Source organism: Mustela putorius, unplaced genomic scaffold, assembly GCF_011764305.1.
Source record: "Mustela putorius furo isolate JIRA1106 unplaced genomic scaffold, ASM1176430v1.1 tig00000083_pilon_pilon_pilon, whole genome shotgun sequence".
NCBI classification, from domain to species: Eukaryota; Metazoa; Chordata; class Mammalia; order Carnivora; family Mustelidae; genus Mustela; species Mustela putorius.
This window is the reverse complement of record NW_025421273.1, coordinates 12,524,814-12,551,983: the sequence shown is the minus strand read 5'-3', so window position 1 is coordinate 12,551,983 and position 27,170 is coordinate 12,524,814. Positions and strand designations below refer to the sequence as shown.

The window sequence follows — 27,170 nt, the reverse complement described above, 5'->3', positions numbered from 1 at the left end:
ATCCAGCATATCAGATATGAAGACTCATTACTGAGCTGCAAATGTGAAAGGAAAGTATCATTGGAGGTGTGGACGGTGGGGAGTAGAGCCCTGAGAAGCAGACGCACACACATGTGAACACGTGATGCATAGGGGCACAGCTGAGCCACATGGCAGGATGAATTTTGTGCTCTAACAAGAGCAGCAGCTCCAAAGTCATCCCAAGAGAGAAAAAATTAATTTGCCAATCACCTTATTCCACTCATAAAGATCAACTGCAAACATTTTTAAGAAAAATAAAAAATTTAAAAAAAAAACAGAGGGCACCTGGGTGGCTCAGTCGGTTAAGCATCTGCCTTCGGCTCAGGTCATAATCCCAGGGTCCTGGGATCAGACCCCACATCGGGCTCCCTACTCAGTGAGGAGCCAGCTTCTCCCTCTGACCTTCACCCCACTTGTGGTCGCTCTCTCTCTCTCTCTCTCAAGTAAATAAATAAAATCTTTTTAAAAAGAAAAGAAAAGGGAGAGGGAGAATCTTCCTGACCTCAGGTTAATGATGAATGTGTTATATCAACACTGCAAATCAGAAGGAAAAGACTGACAAGATGGTTGACATGAAGGTCAAGAACTTCTGTTCAGGGGCGCCTGGGTGGCTCAGTGCGTTAAAGCCTCTGCCTTAGGCTCAGGTCATGATCCCGGGGTCCTGGGATTGAGCCCCAAATCAGGCTCTCTGCTCAGCAAGGAGCCTGCTTCCCTTCCTCTCTTTGCCTGCCTCTCTGCCTACTTGTGATCTATCTGTCAAATAAATAAATAAAATCTTTAAAAAAAAAAAAACTTCTGTTCATGGAGACCCCACAAAGCAAATGAATAACACAAGCCATGAACTGTGTACATGCAATGCCATCAGCACAGGGTCAACAGCCAGGATCTAGAATTCTGACAGGTCAAGCAGAAGAGACAACCCAAGAGAAAAGTGGGCATCAGCTTAAGCAGGTGCCTCAACAATGAGGAACATGCCTCTCCAGGAGCAAAGCCATGGTGCACTCTCCCGTCTCACTGCTAGACCGGTGAAAACTCAAGAAGCCTGGCCAGGCCGAGTGTTGGCGAAGACATGCAGCGTCAGTCTAGGCACTCACAGTAGTGGTGAGGGACTGCCGGGAAACTGAGGCATGGGACCTGAACCCACAGTCTCCCGGTCTTGGACTGGTGATTGGGTTATAGGGGAACAGGCACTGTAAACTCCAGGAGAAATTTACCTGCCAAGGGTAAGTCCTCACATTTCAGAGGTGGGGCTGGAATACGTCTGGGGAGAACCTATCAGGCCTTCACTCCCAGAGACATTTATCTACACTGCAAAGGGTAGGAGGGGAAACCCAGGGTTCACCCCTCTGTCTCAAAGGATACTTGCTTAAAGAGCCAGGGATTCTCTCCTCTCTCAAGGGAGGAAAGAAGAGGGTACAACCTGTGTATAAGTGCCCCAATTCCCATTTACAGGGCTTCTTGCCTCCAGTACCATGCTGGTGCGCAGGGTGATCCCTGACACGACTGTCCCTGCAATGGGCCAGAGGCAAGGACTGAGCACCGGGAACAGTGTGCTTGTCATAGATCAGTAATCCAATCTGTCCCTGCTCCAGAGACCTGCTATTTCCAGTCAATACAAATACAGATATGAAAAACTCAGCACGGGCCGTTACTTGCAAAGATGGACACGTACTGCCACGGACCAGCCATTCCACCATGGACAGACCCCGGGAAACCCCGTCATGCGCACAGCCCAAGATGGAGATGGGTGCAGGGTGTCCCAAAGAGCAGCTCCCACCATTCCTTCTACGGCTCGGGGGAGTGTGTATGAGAGAGCGAGCGTGTGTGTGTGTGTGTGTGTGTGTGAGCGCGCCATGAAAATAAATGAGGGGCAGCCGCACACAGTGTCCCGGGTAAATCTGGGAAACGACACCGGACAAGTGATAAGGCATCTTCACAAAGCTGAGAAAGAAGCACGAGGACAGAACAGGTGACCGTGCGGGACTCGAAGGCTCCTGACTCTGGTAGGAACATGGTGGCCACTTAGCTCTGAACACTCACTTTGCCTGGAAACCACAGGAAATCTCAGCAGGATAGTCAGCAGGGGGCGCTCTGTGTCTGTCCCTTTGTTCCCAAGGCCTCCCTGAGCAACCCAGCCCTGGGCCCTCCCAGCAGTGCTGGAGAGGGGACCGCCCCTGGCCCCCAGCTGCCAGGCCAGGGTCTCCTGTCCCTGAGAGCCTCCTTTCCTCATGATCTGGGGCAGAGAGGGATGCCACGTTGCTCAGCATTGTTTCCACAGGGTCACGAGTAAAGCTCTCTTTGCAGAGGGACTGAAATCCCGGGTCCTTTGCCCTGGCCTTTTTAGGAGTCTCCAGGGTTTTTTTACAATCTATTTTAAAACTTCCTCTCATTGTACTAGAAGAAGCCCGGAGCCATTCATGGGACGTAGAATGCTCCCTGCGCTAAGGGTGAGGAGCCTTTTGCTGACTAGGCCACAGGAACACAGACGCCGCCTTCTGGGGCCAGGCCTTACTTCACTCTTATTCAAAGAATTCAGAAAAATAATTTTTTTCTCCCAAGGGATTATTTTTAGCAAGTAAAATATGTTCCTATTCCCTTAATAAAAAATCGAAGTACAAGAAGATAAAACTAAAATGTCCTGGACGGTCCCCAGATTTCCCTTACCTGCCCCCCCCCACCCCCGCTGCAGTAACTATGAGTTGGGGGTGTTTCCTTTGAATTTGTTCTAGATATTTATATATAAACATATGTGCACTTTAAAACATACAGGTTTACTTGAGGGGTACTGAAATTTTTACACAAAAATGGGAATATATTAAATATAGGTATTTGGGGGATCTTTTTTTTTTTTTTGGAAGATTTTATTTATTTATTTGACAGAGAGACAGTGAGAGAGGGAACACAAGTAGGGGAAGAGAAAGAGGAGGAAGCAGGCTCCCTCCTGGGCAGAGAGCCCGAGGTGGGACTCGATCCCAGAACCTTGGGATCATGACCTGAGCTGAAGGCAGACGCTTAACTGACTGAGTCACCCAGGCGCCCCAGGACTGTTCTCTCTTCACCTCTACTGTGGAACTGTGTACGCACACGTGGCCGAATGGCTCACTACGACATGGGTGGCCTCCCTGCTGCAGGGGCCGTCCTGTGACCCGCCTGACCCACATGGCATGGCAGACATGGGAACACAGCGGGGCCATGACACTGGAGCAAGGGTGTGACGCTCTCTTGTCCTTCAGGGTCAGGTCCAGCAGGTGGAGGAGGAGAAGAGAAGGAACCCAGAGCTCCAGAGGGGCGGTGCGTGCACCAGCCAGCCAGGGACGCAGTAGTCTCCGGGGCTTAGGCCACTGGTGCCATCTTGCTGTGACCCTGCGCTAAAACCTATGCTACTTTTAAATGAGCACACGTAGTCTATGGTATTTTTCCAGCACTTTCTCATCGCATTAAATCAGAAAGGTAATTAATTATTAGGCGCCCACCAACACTGCCGGGTTGGAAGTGACTCTCTCCGGAAAGTTTACCCCACTGACAGGCAAGTGTCCCCGGGGCACCGGTCCTCAAACGCCATGGTTTCAGGATGCCTGCACCCTCTTACAAATTACTGAAAGCCCCAAAGAGCTTTTGTCTCTGTGGGTTCCATCTACTGATGTGTTCATATGAAAAAGGAAACTGAGGAATTGAAAAATGTTTCTTAATTTGTTTCAAAATAGCAAATCCCTTGGATGGTATCATAATGAACCTACTTTCATTTCACAATTTTCCAAAATCCACTATGTGCCACGTTTCAGAATGTGGATTTTGCTACTTACCTAGATATTTTAATTAATATCATTCTTAGGATATCAGTTTTCAAAGACGCAGAATTCCATATTCTAGATTCAAAATAAATGGAATGGAATCACTTTTGATGCTACACACAGCATTTCAAGGTCTTGCACGTTTCTCACATGGGTCATGGGCTCCCTTCTGTATCTACCAGCTACAGACACCAGCAAAAAGAAAAGCAGAATAAACAAAGTCAGCAACCATCCGCAGGGGCCTCTCTTAGGCTCCGACCCCCAGGAACTCCCTCCTCCTGCTGCCTCCTACTTCCTCCGGCCTCCCCAGGCCTCCCCAGACCAGAACATTCTGTGACCCCGGGGCTGGTGCTCCGCTGTTAGCAGGACTGGGAGCGACATTCCCCATGGCTTACTGGCTTCCAGGCTTCCCCAAGAGTGGGGCTCCCCAGGCCAGGATCCGGACTGAGACTGGGTACAGAGGATGAGGACGCAGTGACAAAAGCAGGGGCCGAGGCCGACCGAGGACAGCAGGCCGTGTGCAGGAGCATGCAAGCAGTAATTGGACAGGAGCGGCGTGTGGGAGCCGTCGTCAGTGCACAGAGACAAGGAAAGGCCATCTTGGGGTTGGGGGAGTGTGTGCCCCTCACCTGGGGAGGAGGAGCCAGGGGGCCATCCAGGCCAGTGCTGCCCCACCATCCCAAGAAAGAGCCCTCGGGCACAGGTGGCCAAGACTAGCTCCAGGACAGCTAGGTGCTGAGATACGTCTGGGGGTAGGCAAAGCTCCAAGCCAAAGCCTGATGGAGGCTCTGCCAGCAGCATGGGGGAGGGAGGGGTCAAGGTCAAACAGGAGCTGGTTCTGGGTTTGGATATCTTCCAGGTGGTGTGTGAGTGCTGTGCCATTTTTCTCAGGGATGGCCATCCAGTTTCTGCTCTGTCTCCAGAGGAGCAGCGAGGCACGGTGGCAGGGGCCTCCTGGCCTTGGGGAGTGGCCTCTGAGCTCCCCCTGCCTCTCCCCTACTGGCCTCTGTCCTGCCCATGCTGCGGGGCCCGCCCCAGGGTCCCCGAGGGCTCTCCCTCCTAGTAGCTTCCCACTTTAGGCCTACTTAGCACTTTCCCAGCTGTGTTTTTGGTCCCCGAGCTGCGGCCCCACTAAGACTGCCTGAGTCTGTGTAAAGCAAGGCACTGAAGCTGCCACTACCACGGACAGGAATGGGAGTAACCCGGGATGCCTCCGCTGCTCCCCTCCGTCCTTCCCAATGCCTCCCCCTCCTCTTCCCGTTTCTGGCCACTTCCCACATTCCTCCCAGCCAGTCCTCCTCATCCCCATAAGCCTACAGGAGGGACACCAGGAGACCAGCTCACAACCTCTGGAAACTTCAGCTGCTCCAGCAAGGGAAGCTGCGGGATCAGGCTGAGCTAAGAACCAGGAGAACCCATGAGGCAAAGTAAAAAGTAACTGATGATTTTCAAGAGTTATAGCAAGAACCATTCCCAGCTACTTGTGAATAAAGATAAAGATGCCTGGCCAGACAGCTCATAGACTCCTGACCTGGGTCCGCAGCCCCCTGGTAAGAACCCTACTGTTATGTCCCGACAAGAGAGAGGCCACCGCTCTGTTGCAGCCTAAGTCCCAAAAGCCGGGTCCTCCTTCTCATGACACTTGTGTTCAAGGTGGAAAGGACATCAGAAAGAAGCCTGAGACCCTCACAAATATAGTCACTGATCTCTGACAAAGGAACAAAGGCAAGACAAGGGAGCAAAGACAGCATCTTCAACAGACGGCTCTGGAGCCACAGTACGGCCCCATGCAGAAAACTAAATCTAGCCAGGATCCCGACACCAGCAGGTGCTGGCCAAGACACCGAGCCACGGGAGCTCCCATCCACGGTGCCGGGAATGCAGAAGACGGCTGGTTGGTTTCTTACAAAACTGGGCACTCACCATCCGATCCAGCCATGAAGCTGCTTGGCATTTACCGCAGGAGCCGAGAGCTCACGGATGCACAAAAACCTGCACACAGATGTTAACAGCACCTCTCTCTCTGTAATCCCCCGAACTCCGGAGTAACTAACATGTCCTTAGCAGATGATGGATGAATCCGTGGTGGTCCCTCCAGGTGGAAGAGTGTTACCCGGCACTAAACAGAAGCCGGCTCTTGAGCCCCGAGGAGACCTGGAAGAGCTGGGATGCACGTGATGGAGGGAAGGGAGCCGGCAGGGAGAGGCTGCGAGCTGTGAGAGTCTGTCCGTGGCATGTCCTAGAAAAGGCAGCATGGTGGGGACGGCAAGGAGATCGGCCGGCGCCAAGGCTGGGATTTGGGAGGGGGGAGCAGGTGGGGCATGAGGGGGTTCAGGGCAGTGAAGCTACTAGGTGTGAAACCGTCATGACACATGCACAGTATGCGCAGCACTGAGCGTGACCTGGACATGAGCCGTGGACTTGGGGGGATGATGACGTGTCAGCACTGGTCCACTGGTGGGGCTGCAGTCAGTGGGAGAAGCTGTCGTGTGTGGGGGCGGTGGGTACGTGGGGAGTCTCTGTGCCTTTTCAGAGTTAATGTAAACCTCAAACTGCTCTAAACAAATTACAGCTTTAACAGAAGGAAGAAACCCAAGGTTCAAATTGGGACCTTGCTTAATCCTGTTAAAGCGCAAACCTTTGTCCTCTGGAGGACTGGCTGCCTCAGCCACAGGACTGGGCCCACAGCACCCCACTGAGGAGGTACCCGAGGTCAGAACCCTGGGGGGGCCCTCAGACAGCAGGGCACCTGGCAGCAGAGACAGCTGCCATCCCACCTGCGCCGCACACACCACCCAGTCGCCCTCTCCTGCACACGGGCAGGGAGACACGTTTGTGTTCAAAGAGACAGTGACTTCTCCCATTTCAGATAACACTTGCTGCGTTCCAGGCCTTCCCTCCACCACCCACCCCAGGGGACAGGGACGTGGGGCCGGGAGGCTCAGGTGCACGGTGCTTCCCCTGCCACAGCCCGGCCCGGTGGGGGTTGCCGGGAAGGATGGGGGAAAGGGCTGCTGCCCGAGAACCCAGGCCACCCGTGGCTCGGCTAAGGACTAAGAGAAGGGGCATGCGAGAGGCCAGAGTGCAGTGTAAGAATGGAGTCAAAAACCCACATGATTACAACTGTTTATAACCTTAGACCCATTAAAATGTGCCCATGGCGGATGACAAGAGGGAAAGCCAGGGGGGGCTGCCCCCCCCATCTCGAACTGTTCTTTAATGCACCGTACAGTGAAAACTACCATGACACGGGAAGGGAATGGGCGTGAACAAAATACTCACCCCCAGCTCTCCTGCCCCCCACCCCGTTGTGAGAACAAAATGAGAACACACACAGAAAAGGTATTTTAAAATCACGGAAGTCCACCTAGAAAAAAGTACCATGGAAACAGCCTGAGCCAGGCACCACTCCCCCTCTCACCGGGTCACTCACACGGCACCCGCCACCCAGCAGCTCAGCCTGCCCATCCCCGTCGTGACCCCCGTGAGCCAAGTCCTGCAGGCTGACGCCCACCCTTGTCCTCCAAACTGAGTTCCTGGTTGTGGAGGGGTGGGGAGGCAAAGGCCCCAAAGAACATAGACGGGATGTAGGTGTTCAGGGCACCGTGTCAAGCATGGTCCCCCCACCATCTAAGACGCACCTGAGGCGAGCAAGAGACCACGAGCCACCAGCCCACTGCTGCGACTGGCTGGCATTTCTCTCACGGCAGAATTTTCCAGATGAAGGAAACGGAGCAAGGATCCACACCCTGGGAAATTCCCTGTACCAAAGTCAATAGTCTCTGGGCTTCAGGAATTTTCTGCCCTCAAAAGGGCGTGTGGAAATGGGCTCCATGGGAGCACAGGGACAGCACCTTCCTAGGCCCCCACAGCAGCTCAAGAGGCAGGAGGGCAGGAGGAGGGCCTTGGCCTGGCTGTGAGAAGTGACGTCCCTTCCGCCATCACCTGCCCCACCCCGTCGTTCTGCCTAGGACCTGCAAGAGTGTGGGCGGCGGGCAGAGCCTACGGCACATAAGTGGAACACGTCCTGTGATGGCCAGCAGAGGCCCAAGGGCAGCAGGGGAGCCAGGCCTGGACACCTGTCAATCAGGTATCAATCAGCACATGTCATCCCATCACAGATGGACGGGGCTACAACTCCAAGCTCAGTTCTCCTGAACCACACTGAGCAGGCTTACCTTTTTGTCCTCCTTTGTCTTTCGAACTTGACGATGGGGCCCGAAGATGTTCTGCATCCCGAAAGCCTTCCTGGACCAGTCCCTCTTTTGGGCACCGAGCGGGAGCTGTGCCAAGCTGCCTTCCAGCCGGTAGCGGTCAGCGGGGATCTTGCTCATGGGAGGAGGCAGTGTGCCGCAGTTGATACTGGACCACCCATCTGTGGAGTCCGTGTACGACTCCTGGTCGCTGGCATGTCCACACTGCCACTCCTGCAAGACGTGGACCGGGAGCCACCGCTGGCCCAAACCACCACCGTGGCCAGCGGCACCCCTCTTAGAAGGAGGGACGGAGCTCCGCAAGGAGGCCGGGGGAACTTCAGCGTGAGCAGCGGGTCCCAAGTGCTTACTGAAGTCCCGGCCCCTGTCAGCTGGCGGAGCAACCTCAAACGGACCCCCCACTTCAGTGTCGTGGCAGAAGGCCCCGTTCCAGGGGGTACCCCAGGGCTGGGAGCCCCTGCCGCCCATACCCTCCCAGCCACCATTGCCGGGGCTATGCCTGCTTGAGCTGGCCCCCAGGTCAAGCACCAGCACCCGGCTGCTCCTCTCCTCCTGGTGGAAATTCCCGATGCCACTGTCACTGTTGCTGCTGGTGCTGGCATTCTGCTGGGCATCTGCGTCCCCATCTGCAAAGGCCCGCGCCCGCACCCCCTCGATCAGCTCGCCCATGTCCCTGTAAAGCACGGAGATGAACTGGAGGACGGGAAGAGATGACGCCGGGAACTCGAGGCAGCCATTGGTGTCGGGGTCAGCCGTGCACTCGAACCCAAATCGCCGGGCAATGCCTTGATGGATTTTGTGGCTGAATAAGTCTGGATCCACCATGAACACGTGGCAGGAGGTCCGCAAGGCACCTTCATCCTCATGTGCCAGGCTCCCGTCATCGCCGCTCTGCATGGTCACGAGCCCGAAGAGCCTCCTGTCATCCGGGCACACGGCGCTGAAGGCCAACTTCTCTGCTGGGTACTCGGCCAGAACGGCAGCCTGGTCGGTACAGAGCTGCACTCGGTCATGCAGGACCCGCATGGTCACAAGGGAGTGGATCTTCTGCTCGGCCCGCAGACGTCGTAGGCAGCCGCGAATGGCCTGCAAGCTGTCCGACTCAAGGTTGCAGCTTGTGGAAGGAAGTTCGATGGAACCCAAGTAGCCGACGACCATGGCGACGTTCAAAATACTGGCATCCAATGCAAAATCTTCGTGGTTCTCAGGTCCGATGCTGAAAACGGAATCATCGTTAATGACTTTGGATACTTCCTCCTTAGAAAGCAGGCTGGAATTTGGGTGACTTACACTTTCACGTCCAAGGTCAAAGCGCGCAGCGGCTGACTCAGAAAGGGATCTCTGTTTCAGTTTCAAGGGCTCTGAAGTGCTTGTGCGAAGACTAGGATTTTCAAAAATCATACTGAAAATGCCACCAGACTGCATCTCTTCAACCACTCTCTCTGCTCTGTTGATACCCAAGGCTTTGGAATCAAGCTTGGGCTTCAGCCAGCCTTTGCCATCATAAAACCCAATCTCTTCGTCACTGGAGCAGGACTCCAGGTGGCCGAGGCCTTCACCAATCACCATGTGTAGGACGCCGGAACATTTCCCAATCAATTTCACCACATCCTCATGGGACGCTTTCTTCACATTGATCTCATTGACAGCGAATATCTGATCACCAGCACGGAGACCCACAAAATCTGCGGGGCTCCCTCTCATGACACAGCTGAGCACACAAGGCGCCTGGCCAGAAAGGGTAAATCCGTAGCCCGCTCTTCCTCTGGCCACCTCCACGCTCCTCAATCGAGGGGGCGCCGGCCCATGAAGCGGACGGTCCACCATGTCCCCTGCCCTATACATCTCTATGAACTTGCAAGACCAAGGGCATCATTCTTTACTCCAAGGGTTCCATCGTTCAGGAAAGGCTGGGCGCTGCCATCCTTTTTCTTGAAATAATGTCCTAAGGAAGGAAATACATAGTTTGTTATTAAAGAGCCCGTATTTCTATTGCTTATGCAGAGTACCTAAATGTAAGAAGAGAACTCATCACAAAAACCGTGACAGGAAGTCTCCGGTTACCACATAAATGTCGAAGTGAAGGAGAAGCAGTTTCTAGATACAATCAATCCTGAAGTCAGGCTAAGAAATTTCCCTTCACACTAGACCGTGTTTCTCAGAACTGCAGTGAGGCTAATCCCACCTTAGGTTGAGGAATCCGGACTGTCGCAGAACCTGGCCTGGTTTGCCCGCTTTCTCCTGCCTGTCTGGGCCAAAAGGGAAGACCCCTCGAGACCCTTAGCATTCAAAGTGTGGTCCGAGGACCAGCAGCCTGGCAGTGCCCAGGAATGGCTACAACACAGGCTCTCATGCTCCTCTGCTGACCCAGCACATCACAGCCTGCACTTGAACCCGAGAGGCAGAGACAGAGCAAGAAGCAGGGCTGGCCATTGACTTGGTCTAGAAAGGCGCCTTGTTGATCACAAACCCCTCCTTCACAAGCAGCTCTCCATCAGGAAAGAGACAGCTTATATTCTCTCACATTCCAACTCCCTCCCTCAATTACTGTCTTCTGAGCAAGGTACCATGTGGGGAAAATGCAAGAGTCTGAACCTGCCTCAGTCAACCACAGAGGCCACTGACAGAACAGATAAGCCAGCAAAAAGAGCAAAGGAATATACTTAATTGTTCCAGGGGATGACTTCATCATTAAAAGTACTGGTTGTCAGCAAACCTGTGTCAGGGTCCCGAACCAGCCCAGGTCCACTGACTCCCCAGGAGGACACAGGGGATGTAGCAGGTAGTCGTGCTCACAGCCGTGGGTTTATCCCAATGAACACAGATGAGGCAAAATCAGTGAAGGGAACAGGTACAGAGTGGGAGGCTTTGGGGGCGATGAAGTCCAAAGGAAACAGGCGCCAGCTGCCAGCATCCTCTCCTGGGAAGTTAGGTGGGACGCGCGCTCTGTTCCCAGCAGTGCCCAGTGACAACACATGTGGGGTTCTGTCTTCCGGGGAAGCTCATGAGACGTGGAGCAGGGCTCTCACCCGGGGTTGGTCCCACAGGCCCCTCTCCCTGGCTCAGCCCCAACCACAGACCCCCAAGAGGAAGGAGTGTCGGCACCGACCACAGCACTGGTGCGCACGGGGTTGGGGGCACAGCTGAGGACCCAAGAAGGCTCCCGATGGCGGGCACCTGCACGGGCCTCTCCAGCAGAGCTCCTGTGGCACAAATCCCTTCAAAGATCACTTTAAAAAACAATATAATAGGGACGCCTGGGTGGCTCAGTTGGTTGGGCGGCTGCCTTCGGCTCAGGTCATAATACCAGCGTCCTGGGATCGAGTCCCACATCGGGCTCCTTGCTCGGCAGGGAGCCTGCTTCTCCCTCCGCCTCCGTCTGCCAGTGCTCACTCTCTCTCTCTCTCTCTCTCTCTCTGACAAATAAATAAAATAAATAAAATCTTACAAAAAATATATATATATAATAGGGGACACCTGGGTCGCTCAGCTGGCTAAGCGCCTACCTTTGGCTCAGGTGTCCCAGGTTCAAGTCCCACATCGGGCTCCTTACTCAGCAGGGAGTTTGCTTCTCCCACTGACCCTCCCCCCTCATGCACTCTCTCTTTTCAAACAAATAAATAAAACCTTAAAAAAAAACAGAATATATTAAATCATGTTGTGAAGAGCCAAAACACAGAGATCATGTTAAGGAGTGTACTTTTTTAAGTAATTGTTTTAAAGTTGTTAGGAGAAATTCTTCATCCCGGGAAAGGTCTGCAGTAACAGAAGCCTAATTCCAAGTATTGCACAGCCACGCACGAGAGAAGGAGCTGGAGGGACTGAAGGGTATGCTCCAGGGTCACCCTGCTGGCGGACACAGGGACACAGAGGACACAGTGTGCAGCGTGTGGGTTTGAATAAAACCATCCAGATAGTAAGACTGATAAAAGAACAATTTATTTCTAAACTACCATACTATTTAATACCTATGTGGTAATTTGGAAATCATTTAAGTATGATGAGTAGACATTTAATACTTGATATTCATCATTAAAAATATGTATATTACAGTTGGCCAAGAATAGCATTTGCTGGTCTCCTCACTGGGGCTTTTCCAAGCTGCATGGTGCACCCCCCGCCAAATATGCCTCACCCTTACCCCCACCCCCCACAGGGGAACTGGGAAGGAGCCAGAGACCTCACGGCCATGGTCAACTACAGGCTCTCAACACGGGAGGTCACCCTGGATGATACAGGCAGGCCCAGGGGACTGGCAGGAGGGCCAGAGTCAGAGAGAAGCAGAGACCAGAGGCACAGGCTGTGAAGGTAGAGGAAGGGCCACAGAGCTCACAAATGGGGCTTCTCTAGAAGCCACAAAAGGCAAGGAGACAGACAATCCCCTGGAGTCTCCAGAAGGAACGGCCTACTGGTAAGGAGGGGGCACATGGGTGCAGGAAACAGCACACTGGGGCCATCACTGCGACCCCTCCCAAGACAGAGGTTGGCCCTGCAGCACTGCTCTGGTAACAGAAAACCGCCTGGTTGACTCCACCAGCCAACAGGAGCTACCTCTATAAAAGAAAGGATTTCCTAATTTTATATGCAGAGTTATTTTGTAATTCATCCAAACACTAGAGTCCCCGCACCTATGATATAACACAGAGTAACAGTCTTCTGCATTTTGGCTTGCACAAAAAAAAAAAAAAAAAATTGTTTCTAATTCATGTAAGTAGTATCTTAATACCTATAACCACGTGTTATGAGTTCAGCCTACAAGTGAATTTTTCCTTAAACTGCATCAGTTAATAGTAAAATGAGCAGGCAGTGAAATTCAGAAAAAGCACAGGGAACAGTTTCCAGCACACACACACACACACACACACACACACACACACACCACCACCACCACCACCCCCTGCCTAGGCTTTCTCCCATCTGAGCTGCTTTAGTGCCAGTTCCTAGGTGCCTTTCCTCCACCACGAAAACTCTGGGTGAGTAGGTCTGAGCCACCTGCTCCGACAAAGTCCCTACCCTCACCCCCCCCACCAGGTGCGTCTGACAGGTGCCAACACCTGGAACGCCCTGCCTGGAGCTCAGCTGCTCTGGGCTGAATGCATGTGTCTCCGGATCCGTAGGCTGTTGAAATGCCACTCCCCACCCCCAACCAGTGGGACGGTATTTGGAGAGCCTTTGGGAGCGATTAGGTTCAGATGAGATCAGGAGGGTGGGGCAGTCGGGATGGGGAAGAGGAGACTAAGGCCCTCCCAGCCCTCCGCCCCTGCTCTCCTTCGGTTGAGGACAGTGAGGACACAAGAAGGCAGCCACACGGAAGCAGGAGGTGGACAGTGGACTCGTGGGCACCTGGACCTCGGCGTGCCTCCAGCCGCTCAGCAGGGAGTGTCCTGGCAACCTAAGCTGACAAAGACATCCTCTGATCCAGCCTCCCCATGGGGCAGGAAAGGGAAGAGGTCAGAAAGAGGTGATAACTTCCTCGCAGCACAGACAGGGGGACGCGAGGGTCTCCTCCTCACTACGCCCACTACCAGGATCAGTTTCTCATCACCAAATGACACGGCCATTTCTTTACCAACATGTCGTTCAGACCAGCAGGACCTAGAAACACAAATCAGCAGCAGTGATGTCTCCTGACTCCTCTCTAAGGTTCAAATCAGGGTCAGACCCAGAAGCCCCCAGAAAGGGGCCCGGCCCTGAGCAGCCCACAGGCCCCAGGGGGCAGAAGCAAGACAAGGCGAACTGCACCCTGTGCTCGGGTTCCCTCTGGGAGGAGAGCGCCCAGGGCTTGGCCTCCATCCCCACCCACAAGGGGACACATCTGTGACGACCACACCCCAGTTCACCATGACTCTGCCACCAGAGGTTACAGGCATTCTCAGGGCTGAAGACCGAAGCCGTGCAGAACAGCAACAGTGCCCAGGAGCAGCGTAGGAGGGGAGCCTGAGAACTACCAGGCAGAGTACCCAGCATACCGGGGACAAGCAGGAAGAGCAGGAACACAGCCAGACAACAGTAGAAGCACTGGCAGTGTAGGGCCTTACATAGTGCTCAATCCTCAGTATGCAGTACTAAGTGCTCAGTACTAGGTGCTTGGTATTCAGTACTCAGTACTTGGTACTCAGTGACCGCTACTCAGTGCTCAGTGCTCAGCACTTGTCACCGGCCAGGGCTGTTCTCACAACCTTCCATGTGGTTCCAACGCCACTATGAGATGGGTATGATTATTCCCACTTTTCAGATGAGCAAATGAACATGCTGAGAGATAACCTGTCAGGGCTACACAGCTAATGGGCATCATGGGTGGACTGGAACCCAGCTCTCTCGAGTCCACATGGAGGGGTCCTCAGAGGAAGCAGACACAGCCTTGGGGCTGGGAGCAAGCCGCCACAGTCCCTCCCACGGCCTAAGCCCTGGCTATAGGAGCCTGGCAGCGCCATACAACCCTCCCGGACTGGGATCCAGCCACCAGCAGGCCCCACCCCTCTCCCCTCCCCCAAGTCCATCGTGTCTGGGCACTCCTCCAGCCACCCACCCAGGCACTTCCACAGCACTAGTTCCACCAGTTCCACCCGCTGGGGGCCACCTCCCCCTAGCTTCCCCTTGGGAACATCTGCGGAAGACCCAACACAGCCCCCACATGATCACACGCACCACGACACACGCTGACCATCCCCGCATCCCAGCCTCACCCTGTCTGATTCATCCTAGCAGCCCACCACCCGACCTCGGAGAAGCTGTCCCCAGTCCAGGACATGCTTCCCGCTCTCCCCCAAACCAAACCGACCTGGGACCTGCCCTCCCCAATATGGCAGGTCCCCAAACGCCAGAGGACAAGCTTGTGGTTTCTTGGGTTACGTAGGCTACTTCCAGCTGACATCTGCTCACATTATTTACCTGCCACTCACGGTGGCCCAGGCTGGGACTGTGCATGGGACTTGGCCAAGCACAGGGCTTCCCCTTGAGGGAGCGGACCCTTCCACCAAAGACCCCACAGCTCAGGGACAAGGATACTGGCAGGCCACCAATGACTCCCCAGCTACACATCCATACCCCTGCCGCTCTGTGAGCTTCTCCCAAGGAACCCAAGGAGCACAGCACACCCCATGGGGACCCTCCAGGGGTCATGGCCCCCACACACTCTGTTCCACCAAATGGCACCACCAGCTCGGTCAACCCGGGCCAGGACCCCTTCTCTATGCCCCTGTTCCTTCTCCCTTGAGAACCCATTTCCTCTCTAGACAGCAAAGCCCTCCCTCATGGGTAATGCTCTCTGCAGCTACAAACCCATTTCCCACACCCTCCTGGCTGCCTACCACCCCACTCGGCCAATCAAACACAGCTTTTTCTGGAAGCACCTCTCTCTCCAAACTGGCCTCGAGCAGTCCCACCGGGCCACCAACAGCCCCACACAACCGCATCCACAGACACTTTTCACCCTTCATTCCCTGACTTCTCAGCAAACTCCACACACCAAACCTCCTGGGCTTGCCCCAAGCATGGGGGCCCCAAGCTCTTTCCCCTCTGCCCCAAGCAATCAGACTCCTCAAGGCGGGGGTCTCCCACATGGTGATCCCCCACCCATACTCTCCTGAAGTTCAGGGGCACCTAAAACTCAACAGTCTAAACAAACTCTTCCCCAAAGCTGCCTCTCTCTCAGTGACAGCCCCGTGGCCTCCCCAGACACACGGGCAGGAGCCACCACAAGCAGGGGCTCCCAGAGAGACTCCCCAGGTCCTAACCAGGACGTGCAGACATTCACAAAGAGGTGGCCCCAAGAAAAGGCTGTCATAAACAAGGACCAGTCACGTGAACAGAGTCCACAAAGCCACAGACCACACAGGACGGCCCCTGAAGCAGATGGCCTGGGATATGGAAACGGGCGCAGAAGCCCTCAGCCACCAGGAGGGTCAACCCAGAGCTGCCAAGGGGAAAAGTGGGAGTGGAGGGGAAGAAAACACGTGGGTAATTCAGGGACGAGTTTCTCCGCTCATCTGTCACTACATCACCTACAGAAGGCAGCCAGAAAGGGCTCCCCAAATTTGTAGGGTAGATTTGGGTCATACGACTTAAATTGTACATCATACGGAAAACACAACATTCTCTTCAGAGGACCCTGGAGGTGGCTGAGACCAAAGCCAGGCTTCAGCATTTGGTGGGATGTCTAGTTTGGGCCTAGTTTGATGTTAGAAAAAAGTGGAAAAGGGGGACCGAGAGAAAGAAACTGGAAGAAAGAGCAGAGCGGTCCTGCAGTCAGCAGAGCGAAGGGAACACTCCCCAGCCCCATCCCTGTGATCAGCTGATAGGCCACTTGCTCAGGCCCCACAGACAGAAACACAGCAGTTTCATTACAAGCCCCAAACCACAGCCATGCCGAGTCTCAGGGCGTGGTCTGCAAGCTTCTGCAGGAGCAACAGGTTACCACAGCCCCAGTAACAGCTCCAGTGATAGGGTGGGTGGAGGATGGATGGATGGATGGATGGATGATGGATGAATGGGTGGATGGGAGATGGATGAATGGATGAAGGATAGATGGGGGATGGATGGGAGATGGATGGATGGATGGATAGATGGATAGATGAATGGATGGATGGATGGATGGATGGATGGGGGTTGGATGGATGGATGGGGATGGATGGGAGATGGATGAATGGATGAAGGATAGATGGGGGATAGATGGGAATGGATGGATGAATGGATGGGGGATGGGTGGGGATGAATGGGTGGATGGATGGGGGATAGAGGAGGATGGCTGGGGGATGGATGGGGGCATGGATGGGGGATGGGTGGCTAGGGGATAGATAGGGGGTAGATGGAGGGATGGCTGGGGGATATTGGATCATGGGGAATGGATGGATGGATGGCTGGGGGATAGATGAGGGATGGATGGGTGAGGGATGGACAGATGAGTTGGGGAATGTATGCAATAGATTAACTGAATTCATTAGTGATAATGTTTGCTCAATAAAACCTGGTTGGTAGGTTGGTCCAAAAATTAACAGACCCTTTCCCCGAGCTACAGAAAAACAAGAACCTTTAAAACAAAGAGCCCACCAAACGCTGAGCAGGGCAAGTGAAAAAAGTCCCATCAGAGTTTTAGAGAGATGAGACAGGTCCAGTATAAAGGGACAGAATCTGCTCGAGAAGCCATGAAAACAGCAGAGCCGGGCCTGGGAGGCTCTGCAGCTCCCCGCCTACATGCTGGGGCACAAGCATGAGAGTAGTGAGAAGGCAGCAGACAGGTAAAGCTGGGGGTGGGGGGCTCCCAGCAGGATACCAGTGGCCATGCCCCCAGTGCTCCCCAGCCTGCCCATGCTCCCCTCCCCCAAAGGGTGGCTGGCACCTCCATGACTTGAGGGGAGTGAAGCGATGTCGATGTCGTTAATCCACATCCCCAAGACCTCAAGCTTCCTGCAGCTCCAAAAGGTCAGCGGCGGCCATACAAAGCAGTGTGTCCAACCTCAGTCCATCAGCATCAAGGTCACTGGAGAACAAGGGCGGCACAGAAGGGAGGCAGTCGCTCTACCTCTGAGTCTGTCGCATAGTGACTACCGTCGGAATGAACTAGATACCCCAGACATGGGAACCGTCCCCCACGTGTACCATTTGTTTGACTCCCCGGGTTGTGTTTCTTTTTATTCACCCACGATGCAAGCTCTAGGCTGGTGTGGGGCTGAGCACAGACCGCACTCACCCGAACCAGCCGGCCAGACAGGTGTACGGTGGCCGATGCTCCCAGAACAGCCCTCTGGGATCTGTGGCGCTGTCCTGAGCACAGAGAATCCGGTCAACACCAGCAATGTATAAACAACCCCCCAGACATCCTGCAGGGGCGGGCTGAAGCCCCAAACAGACCAGAAAAGGAAAATGTCCCATGCTGTCCAAGAAAGGCTTATTGGGCTTTGAGACCAGAGAAGGAAATTCTTTTAAAAAGACAGCTGGACAGGCAGCACCTGCGGCACCTGCACTCTTCCCCCAAATACCAGCTGCACTGTAACACCTCTGCTAACACAAGAGAGTGAGCTGAGGTCTGTCCGCGTGCATTAAATACCCAGGAGCATTTCCTCCGCGCAGGCGCTGTTCTAGGAAGAGGGAACAACAGAGACAACAGGGCCCACCCAGGGGAGCCTGTGCTGGGGGATCTCATCCTGGAGGAACCCATCCTGAGAATCCTGTCCCATGGACGAGCCTCTCCTAGAGGAGCCTGCCTTCTGGCCGCCCAGTAGCAGCTAAAACAGAGTGCAGCAGACTATTTCAGTCAGGGCTCTTGGACTGTGGAACCAGACATTAGAGGACCAGCCAAGCCATTCCTGTGACCTTGGTCACATGATGACCTTGATCGTGGGTATGGTTAAGACCCAGACTCCGCCCCTGGCTGAGGTTTTGTCCAGAGAAATCACACATGAGAAGGGGGGCCCGCCCAGGCTTTCGCTTCCATCCTTGCCGGCACTCCTCCCACCCACCTGAGGAGCCACAGGACCCAGGGGGCCACACTGGACCCCTCGTGGGGCAAGAATGTGCTGGCTCTCACCCCTTGTCACCAGCACCAAGCTCACAGCACCCTCCCCTAGGGAACGCCCATTCTCAGACCACCCACCATCCCCAGGGCCCATCACAGGCCCAGGTCCCTCTGCTCACTCCCCTCCCTGACACACGAGAGAGGTGTGGCTATGTGGGTGGTCTCCGTGCTCACGTCTTCTGGCCCCCTGGAGCAAAAGAAGGTGTTCAGTAAGCACCTGCTGAACCATTAAATGTGGCTGACACAGTCTTCCCTTTCTCTAAGTGTTGGAATTTAATGTTTTGTTCATAGCATCTAAAATTTCGAAAAAGAACAAACATGACTTTTGTAATTAGAAAAAAAAATAAAAGTTAACTGAAGTGTGTGACGCATTTTACATGTAATTCTTTGTCATACACAAACAATGGTGGACTTCCCTCTGCAGACCCACATCCATCCCTCCCCACTGCTGGCCCGGCGGGGACGCAACCTTGGGACCCAGTGCCCTATGGTGTGTCCTCTGCCGCCATGGCGTCTGCCCCCTACCCCGCTGGTTCCTGTGCAGGAGACCGTGCCGTAAGTGTAATGGGCTGGCGAGGGCGCAGTGCGTCCTCATGGCCACAGAGCAAGTCTCATGGTGGGCCAGGGGTGAGCAGAAGCCATCGCCCCCCATCCCCTCCCCGTTCACTCCCCCATCAATCAGCAAGAGTATAAGCAACACCAGCTCAGAAAAGAGTAAAGGGATGAAAGGAAGCAAAGAGCAGGTTACACACAGGGGGCGCTGGGGCGGCCCAGACGGTGAAGCATCTGAGTCTTGATCTCAGCTCGGGTCATGATCTCAGGATCACGAGTTCAAGCCCTGCACTGGGTTCCACACTGGACGTGGAGCCTACTAAAAACAAAAGGAAAGGAAAGGAAGAAAGAAAGCTGACAGAAACCCACTCTGGCACATGTCTTGGTTCCCTAAGGGGAAGCTAGGACCCAGCACCATTCCCTGTTCCCAGAACCCAATGCCCCTCTACCCGAACCCCTGAACCCAGCTCCTTCCAGCAAGGGCTGTCAGCCTCACTGCCCAGGTCAGCAGGCAAGAGACCCAGCCTCCCACCCAGTTAAGTCCCAACACCAAGGGAAGCAGGGCAGTGGGCAGCTGGAGTGCGAGCAGGCAGCAGGAACAGTCACTGTCCCCTGCTCAGCTACCTGCCCCTCCCGGGGGCATGATACAGACCCAAAGGGGTGGTCCTGAGGTTCAAGTGCCAGAGCAGATGGTCACCTGCTTACACTGAAGAAAGGAAATAGCCACCAAAAGAGAGCTCTCCGCAAGGCGGGCACCCGACGGTGAGCACATGGCATCACATGTTTGCAATGCAGGACAGAGCCCGTGGATGGAAAACCAGCCATATGACAGGAAGCAAAATAGCGCAGGAGAAGGGCACGGATATCGAAATGAGGACTCCATTCGGGGTCACGTCCCCTGCCCCTGCTGCACCCCTCTGGCACGTCTGGGCACCTCTCCTTGGGGGCACTCACCAGCACCTCCCCCTGCCCCTCTCCACGCCATCCCCACTGTCCGCGTAGGCCCTGATATCCCCAAATGCTACCTTCTTGCCTTGCCTTCTACCTCGGTGCGGGCCAAGTGACAGTGCATGTGAGGTCAGGGAAAGCTGCCGGGTGAGGGATGGGACTGGGGTGACAGACAGGGCTTCTGAGAGATGAAGGATGAACCTCACAGACCCTCGCAACAGGGCCTCCAGAAGGCTGCTTACGGCCACCACCCTTGACCCTTCAGGGGCCCAAGACGGAGGAGGGCTCATCTCAACGTCGTCCAAGGGAGTGAACACCAGTGCGATTCAAAGAAGGCCCACAGATGGTCTAGAAAATTCTATTAGCCGGGGGGTCGGTAGCTGGGACTAAAGCGTCAGAAGAGGCACATAATGGAAAGTGGACACTAGATCCCAAACTATCAATTGGCAGGAAGCAGGTGAAGACCCACATCCCATAAAAGTATGAGCTGTCGGGGCGCCTGGGTGGCACAGTGGGTTAAGCTGCTGCCTTTGGCTCAGGTCATGATCTCAGGGTCCTGGGATCGAGCCCCGCATTGGACTCTCTGCTCAGCAGGGAGCCTGCTTCCTCCTCTCTCGCTGCCTGCCTCTCTGCCTGCTTGTGATCTCTCTCTGTCAAATAAATAAATAAAATCTTTAAAAAAAAAAAAAAAAAAGTATGAGCTGTCTCCCAGGACAAGGGATGGTGACTCAGGACGGGGCTCAGGAACCCAGAAGTCAGTGTGAGAGCTGCTGTCCCCAGACCCTGGCACCTGACTAAGGCATTTTCAACACCCGCCAAGCCCTATGCGCCCCCTCCCCTTGTCCTGAGCGGGAGTGGCCACGGTGGCTAGCCTCAGTCTGTGCCGACAGTGCGCCCTGGTGTGGGGGAGGGTCTGGGAGCCGGCCTCTAGAGTCCAGGATGCGAGGAAGTGCACTCCACGGGCTGCATCAAGGAACCACGTGTGGGAGGCTCATGCATGCCCAGCGCTGACTGACACCATGGGACTTCTGCACCGAGCTGACGCGGTGGGGGGAGGCTCTCTGGGGGAGTGTTGTGCACTGGGAGGGCCACGATGCACTGGGGCCAGGGGCTGGACAGTGCTAGAGCAGACTGACCCGTATTTATACTTACACTGTTACTCAGTGATGCGCTCCTAGTGTCCCACCCTTGGCAGCCCCCTACCCGCGGGGCCCAGGCTGGACCTAGTGCCTCACTTCTAATAACCAGGGTAGAAGCAATGAGAAGCCACTTCCAAGATGACTAGAGAGTCCAGCTTTTGTCCTCGCCATCTCCCTCCCTCACTGCGAGGGAAGTCAGCGGCCAGCAGCCTAATGGCAACAATGTCTCTGGCCAACAGCAAGGTCAGGAGGCCTGCCAGCAGCCACGTGAGGTCTTCGGAGACTACGGCCAGCATGTAAGCGAGCCTGGAAGCAGACCTACCCTCCTTAGCCTGGCTGCTATAAACACAGACAAAACGGCGCTAAATTTATTTCTAGGCAGCAATGCGAGATTAGCTTTCTCACAGGTTCCCCTCAACTAATCTGTGATGAGGCAATTCAGGAAATCCGTCTACACACACCTGAGATAAACAGACTACGGAACGGAGCAAACCAGCCAAGGACAGTGACCGCACTGGGTGACTATGTAAGCACTGTGACCTCACAGCTAACCATGACCATCCCACTACCCAACGGAGAACACGAGGCCCAGGCACGCTGCCCATGGTCACGGTCATGACTGAACGCAGACTCAGCCGACTGATCCCAGTCTGGGCTCATCAGCACGAGAGGAGCTGACCTCCCGTGAGGTTCTCCTCCTACCAAAATTATTTACCTGGTTCTTGAAGAGTCTAGCTCAATCCCCAGGTAGCTTCATCTCCCAAATTCGCCACTAATCTAAGCTGAGGAAGCAGGTCAGTAGCCAATGAAATCATTTGCATGCATGGTTGTCGGAATAATTTACAAGGCTGAACAGAAGAGCACAATATATACAATGTCCCAGCATTTTGTGATTACACAGAGGTTTTGCGTCGGGCTGCGTCGGGCTTTTTTTAATGCCAGTTCTTGAGGTTTAACACTTCTGAGTCCAAAAAAACCAAGAGATCAAGCCACGAGGGGCTCACATCGGGCTCAGAACTAACGGTGTGCATCCCTGTCTGCCCTGCTGGCTGGGCTCTAGGCTCCGGGCTCCAGGCTGAGCCAGGAAGAGCCAGCCCCTCGCTGAGCAGCTGCGATTAGCAGGGGAGCCAAGTATGCACTCCAATAGTAAAGTGGCTCCTGGAACCAGTAACGACAGCAATGAGAAGCAATGAGCAAAGAGGAGAAAGAAAGAAGTAAAAGAGAGAAGAGACTCAAGACTGGCAAACCCATCAGAAAAACGTATGTACAATAACTACCCCCAGTCTAATGTGGAAAGGAAATGAAATTCTGAAAATTCTACTACGCAGTTGAAGAAATAGTCATGCTCATGTCATCCTTAGCACAAAGAAAGCTTGAAACACGAGCCCTACACTTACCCAGCTTCCTCCTTCAGAACAGGACACCTGTGCATTTTCATAGCCCTGGGCCCACAGCCCCTCGGTCTCTTCCTGGCCTCCCCTTGGTTTCCCCGCCTCCCCAGCCCCAGTCACAGCTCAGCAGCAGAGGGAAACCTGTGGCGCCAGCAAGTGGCCAAGCGAGTGCCCAAGGCCCTCCAGACACAAGGGCCTGTGGGAACAGGACAGCACCCAGCAGCATGGGTCCATTCCTCCTGCTCCTGGAGTCCCCCTACAGACTGAGGCCCAGCTCCGACACCCCTCTCCCCCAGCCTTTGCCCCTTCCCTGGCACAGGAAGGACAAGAACTAGCACAAAGACTATCATTTAAATTACAAAGGCCCGTTTCACAGGTTCAAAAAATATTCACGCATCTTTCTGAGTGATTCGAATCATCTGGGATGTGAAGTTGACATGGAACCAAATGTGTAGGCTAACCAATTAAGAGAAGCAAATGTTTGCTCTCTCATCTCAAAGAAATACATAAAAATCCCAAGACCTCCGATGATTAAGAAATCTCATTCTCGAATATCAGCGGGGCTCACACCACACACAGAGGCTGGGACAAAGCACCTGCAGCCTCGGGAGACACAAAGACATGCCTGCTGTGACCCAGCAACCACACCTACAACCTGAATTCCCCATGCACACGCAGGGCCCCGGCCACCGGCCTGACCCACGGGCTCCCTTCTATAATTCTGTGTTACTCTCCACAGGGCTGGGCTGAACAAGGATACCTGACTGCCGAGGCCAGCCCCAACCTCCGCATCCCCCCACCCCGAGGCAGGCCTGGCCTCACCACCCCATGACTTCCCACGGCTCCTGCATCATCTGTGTGGTCGCTCATTCCCTTGAAGGCTGTGGAGTGGCTTCAACAGCAGCTCCCGAGAAACAGATGAACAGTGACTGGCGATGGCTCCCGGGGGAAAGCACAGCTCATCAAACCAACGCCACCGCCCACAGAAGGACAGGGGGACACACGGGAGGGCACACAGCCTTGACCCCTTTCGAGAAATCACTCTTCCCCCAATGTGCCCTCTCCCTATCCCTTCACAGCTTCTCGGCTCAGCTTGAAGCCCACGAACTCCTCCAATCCCCACCAATCCCCCTGACCACCCTGCAGACCAGGGGACCCCACACTCTGGCCATGTCTGCCGCCTGCTGTCAGCTCAGGCTCGGCACCACACCTTCCACAAGGAGCTCAGACAAGGGCCTGAAGCCGCAGCTCACTGCCACCCAGCCCCCACAGCCAGGATCGACCCCCTCCAGCCCCCAGCTTGCGGCTTCCTCTGCAGCTGATGGAACTGCACTGCTCTTTCTGATTCCAGAAACAAATTCTAGCACAAGAGTCTTGGTATACTGGAAGCAAAGCCGTCTCCATTCCCCCCCCCCGCCCCCCATTATTTGAATTTCCCTTCTTAGCTCTGCTTGGTATTTCTGTGGCAGTTCAACGAGCTGGTGGGTGTAGCAAATAAACAGGACACCTGGTTACATTTTGAATTTCAGATCAAAGACGGGTAAGTGTGAGTCTAGGCATGTCCCGAACACTGTGCAGTACCTTATGTCTGATAAATCTAACTGAAGGGACAGAGAAAGCCGCAGTGCCCACGGCCCCTGACTCAGTATCCCTCAGCTCCTCCTCACTAGGGCCTGGCTGGATCCCATTACCCTCACCGCCCCCAATGTCCCCCCAGCCTCCCTCGGCGATGTGGACAGGGACAGCCCCAGGACAAGAGGGGACAGGCCAAGCCCTGCCTGACCCCCCACGCCTCCCTGCCTCCCCCCAACTCCCGGACACCTAGAAAAACAGAACAAAGGACCTTATTGCAGGCCTCGCATGGGGCATTCTTCCACCCACGGACAAATCTGGTCATTCCCTACAGGGTTCAAGGGGAGCAGGCAGAGAACGTTGTACTGTCCTTGTCTGCTTCTTCCATTAGGGCTGCAGGAAATCTTTCTGCTCTCTGCGTCCTTCTCCGTTACTCCCAGGGAGATAAGGGAGTCTGCAGACACACCAAGTCACCAGCCCACTTCGGCGGGGAATGTGAGAGGGACAAGCCACGTCAGTCCTGCCCCTGGGGAGGCCGAGGGCAGCCCCCGCATGGAAGCCACGGGAGGGGCGAGGGCCAGAGGCAGTCACATGGGCAGGAGGCCCTAAGTTCCGGTGACCCCACATGGCTCCTCACCTCCTGGGTCCAGGCAGGGCGTGTGTCGTGGGCTACACGGTTGCCCCAAGGACATGAGGCCCTAATCTGTAGAACCCAATGGGAACTCCTTTGGAAACAGGTCTTTGCAGATAGGCTTAAAGGAAGGCTTCTGTGACACAAGATGATCCTGATGTCTGAGTGGGCCCCAGATGCCACCCCAAGCATCCCTAGGAGAGGAAGGCAGAGGGAAGATCCAGCACAAGTAGGGGATGGGTCCCCAGAACCTGGAGGCAGGGACGGGGCGGGACGGCCACATCCCAGCTGCCAGTAGCCTCAGAAGCTGGAAGAGGTAGGACAGACCCTTCCCAAGAGTCTCGGAGGGAGCCCAGCCCTGCTCACACTAGGACTTGGCCTCCTGGCCTTCAGAACCGCAAGAGAATAAATTCCTGCTACTTTAAGCGCCCCCTGTCTGTGGTGCTTTGTGATAAGAGCCACAGGAAACTAACAAGGGGGGGGGCAGGGACCCCATCTCCTCCAGGGACCCAACCGCCCCATAAATGCTTAACCCCACAGACCTGGCTTCTGGCTGGACTCCAGGCAGCTAGGGGCCCGGGGCTCTGGTGAGCAGGGTGGTCTGGGCACCTCACCCTGCCCCAGTACTTCCTGGGGAAAACATTTCCTGGGTTCAGCTCCTCTGGACTACACTTAAGAGGAGTCACGGAGTGCATAGCCTGCCTAAGGGTAGGAGCCTGATGAAGCTGTGCTCTGTAGGGACATCTGGGGGGCTCAGCCGGTGACACGTCTGCCTTTGGCTCGGGTCAAAATCCTGGGGTCCTGAGATTGAGCCCCACCTCAGGCTCCCTGCTCCATGGAGTCTGCGTCTCCCTCTCTCTTTGTTCCTCCCTGCTGCTGTTCTCTCGCTCCCTCTCTCTCTCAAACAGATAAATTTAAAATCTTAAAAAAAATAAAAGTATTCCAAATATTATTTATGGCCCACCTCCAAACTGCTTTGGAAAAATGTGTGTTTGTTATTAGTTAATTATAAAGTCTTCAACGTGAAGGCTAGTTAAAAACTAAAAACTGTAAATGAACAAAACATTCACATCACAAGCAGAACCTCTCAGACTGGATCAATGGGCAGGACTCAAGCATATGCTTTATAAGACGCTGACTCTGAACATCGTAAGAACACACACAGGCTGAGCGTAAAGGACCGAAGAGCCAGGCCAGGGAAACTGTAAATGGGAGAGAGCTGTAAGCGCTCTCAGTATGGGACTTCAAAGGCACCTGGGGGCTCAGTCGGTTAAGCATCTGACTCTTGATTTCAGCTCAGGTCACAATGTCAGTGTGCTGAGAATGGGCTCATGCTGAGCATGGAGACTGCTTGAGATTCTCTCTCCCCATTGGCACCAACCCTCTTCTTTAAAAAAACAAACATCAGACATCAAGACCAAAGCCCTATTCATCAGCAGCATCACCATCACCAATGTGCGAACTTAATAACAGAGATTCGAACACGTGAATCAAACCAGAAAGAAGTAAAGGTAGAAAGAGACAAATCCAAGCTGTTGGAGATTTGAGAAAACCTTTCTCAGGAACTGTTAGAACAACCCAAATCCCTACCACCCAAACAACAGAAATAATACGGAAGATGTGAATGCTATATGGTGTTTCTTCTAGGTGCCAGGCATAATTTCAGGTGTTTGAAATTAGCCATGTATAATATTGAGGGAAGAAAACCTGGTCTCATGGAGGATATAGTCTCGTGAAAAATACAGGGAGAAAAATAAGAAAACAGAATAACAATTCAAAGTTGTTTGTTATCTTTTAAAAAATAAGATCTTGCATCTCTAAATGAAGAACAAGATTATATTTTTTAAGAAAGAAAAGGGAATTGGGGGGCACCTGGGTGATGCAGTCAGTTAAGCGTCCAAGTCTTGGTTCGGGCTCAGGTAATGAGTGATCTCAGTGCCATGCGATCAAGCCCCACGTCAGGCTCCCTGCTCAGCGCAGAGTCTGCTTAAGACTCTCTCTCCCTCTCCCTCTGCCTCCTCTTCCCACACACGCTCTCTCAAATAAATAAATCTTTTTCAAAAAGGAAAATCAAAAAAGAATGCTTGAAAACCTAAAAGGATAACAGAAATGAAACAACTAAAGGAAGAGCTGGAAGACATGCACAGGCATCTCCCAAGAGTCCAGCAAACATCTGTCTGAGACCAACAAGACTCAGGGATCAGTAGTTCAGCCAGGAGATCCAAACTCCAAATAAAGGGAGTTCCAGAAAGAGAACACAAGACAGAAAGGAATTCTCTCAGGAGTAACAGGGTCCCAGCATGTCCCCGGCACAGCGACGACAGCAAGCACTGTCACAGGCTACTTCAGAGCACAGGGGCACGAGGGACATGCCTACAAGCTCCCTGGGGCCACACCA

The 27,170-nt window shown here is 54.1% G+C and overlaps 1 protein-coding gene and 1 long non-coding RNA gene across 5 annotated transcripts in view; one reads left to right on the top strand and one right to left on the bottom strand.

The window, feature by feature from the left end:
• Positions 1-27,170, bottom strand: part of RGS12 (regulator of G protein signaling 12) — a 104,728-nt gene that overhangs the window by 73,925 nt on the left and 3,633 nt on the right. For 3 of the 4 annotated variants that reach the window (XM_045075116.1, XM_045075107.1, XM_045075119.1), the window contains exons 2-3: positions 17,364-17,504; positions 7,991-9,971 (exon numbers count right to left, since the gene is read on the bottom strand). In XM_045075116.1, coding sequence (XP_044931051.1) covers positions 7,991-9,871 — 1,881 coding nt within the window. In that variant the 5' untranslated portion in view covers positions 9,872-9,971; positions 17,364-17,504. The remainder of the gene's footprint in view (positions 1-7,990; positions 9,972-17,363; positions 17,505-27,170) is intronic. The other variant, XM_045075113.1, reaches the window with a different exon arrangement.
• Positions 21,759-24,073, top strand: LOC123390703. The gene is made up of 3 exons (XR_006605266.1): positions 21,759-21,972; positions 22,239-22,438; positions 23,309-24,073. It is a non-coding gene; the product is annotated as an uncharacterized LOC123390703 (long non-coding RNA).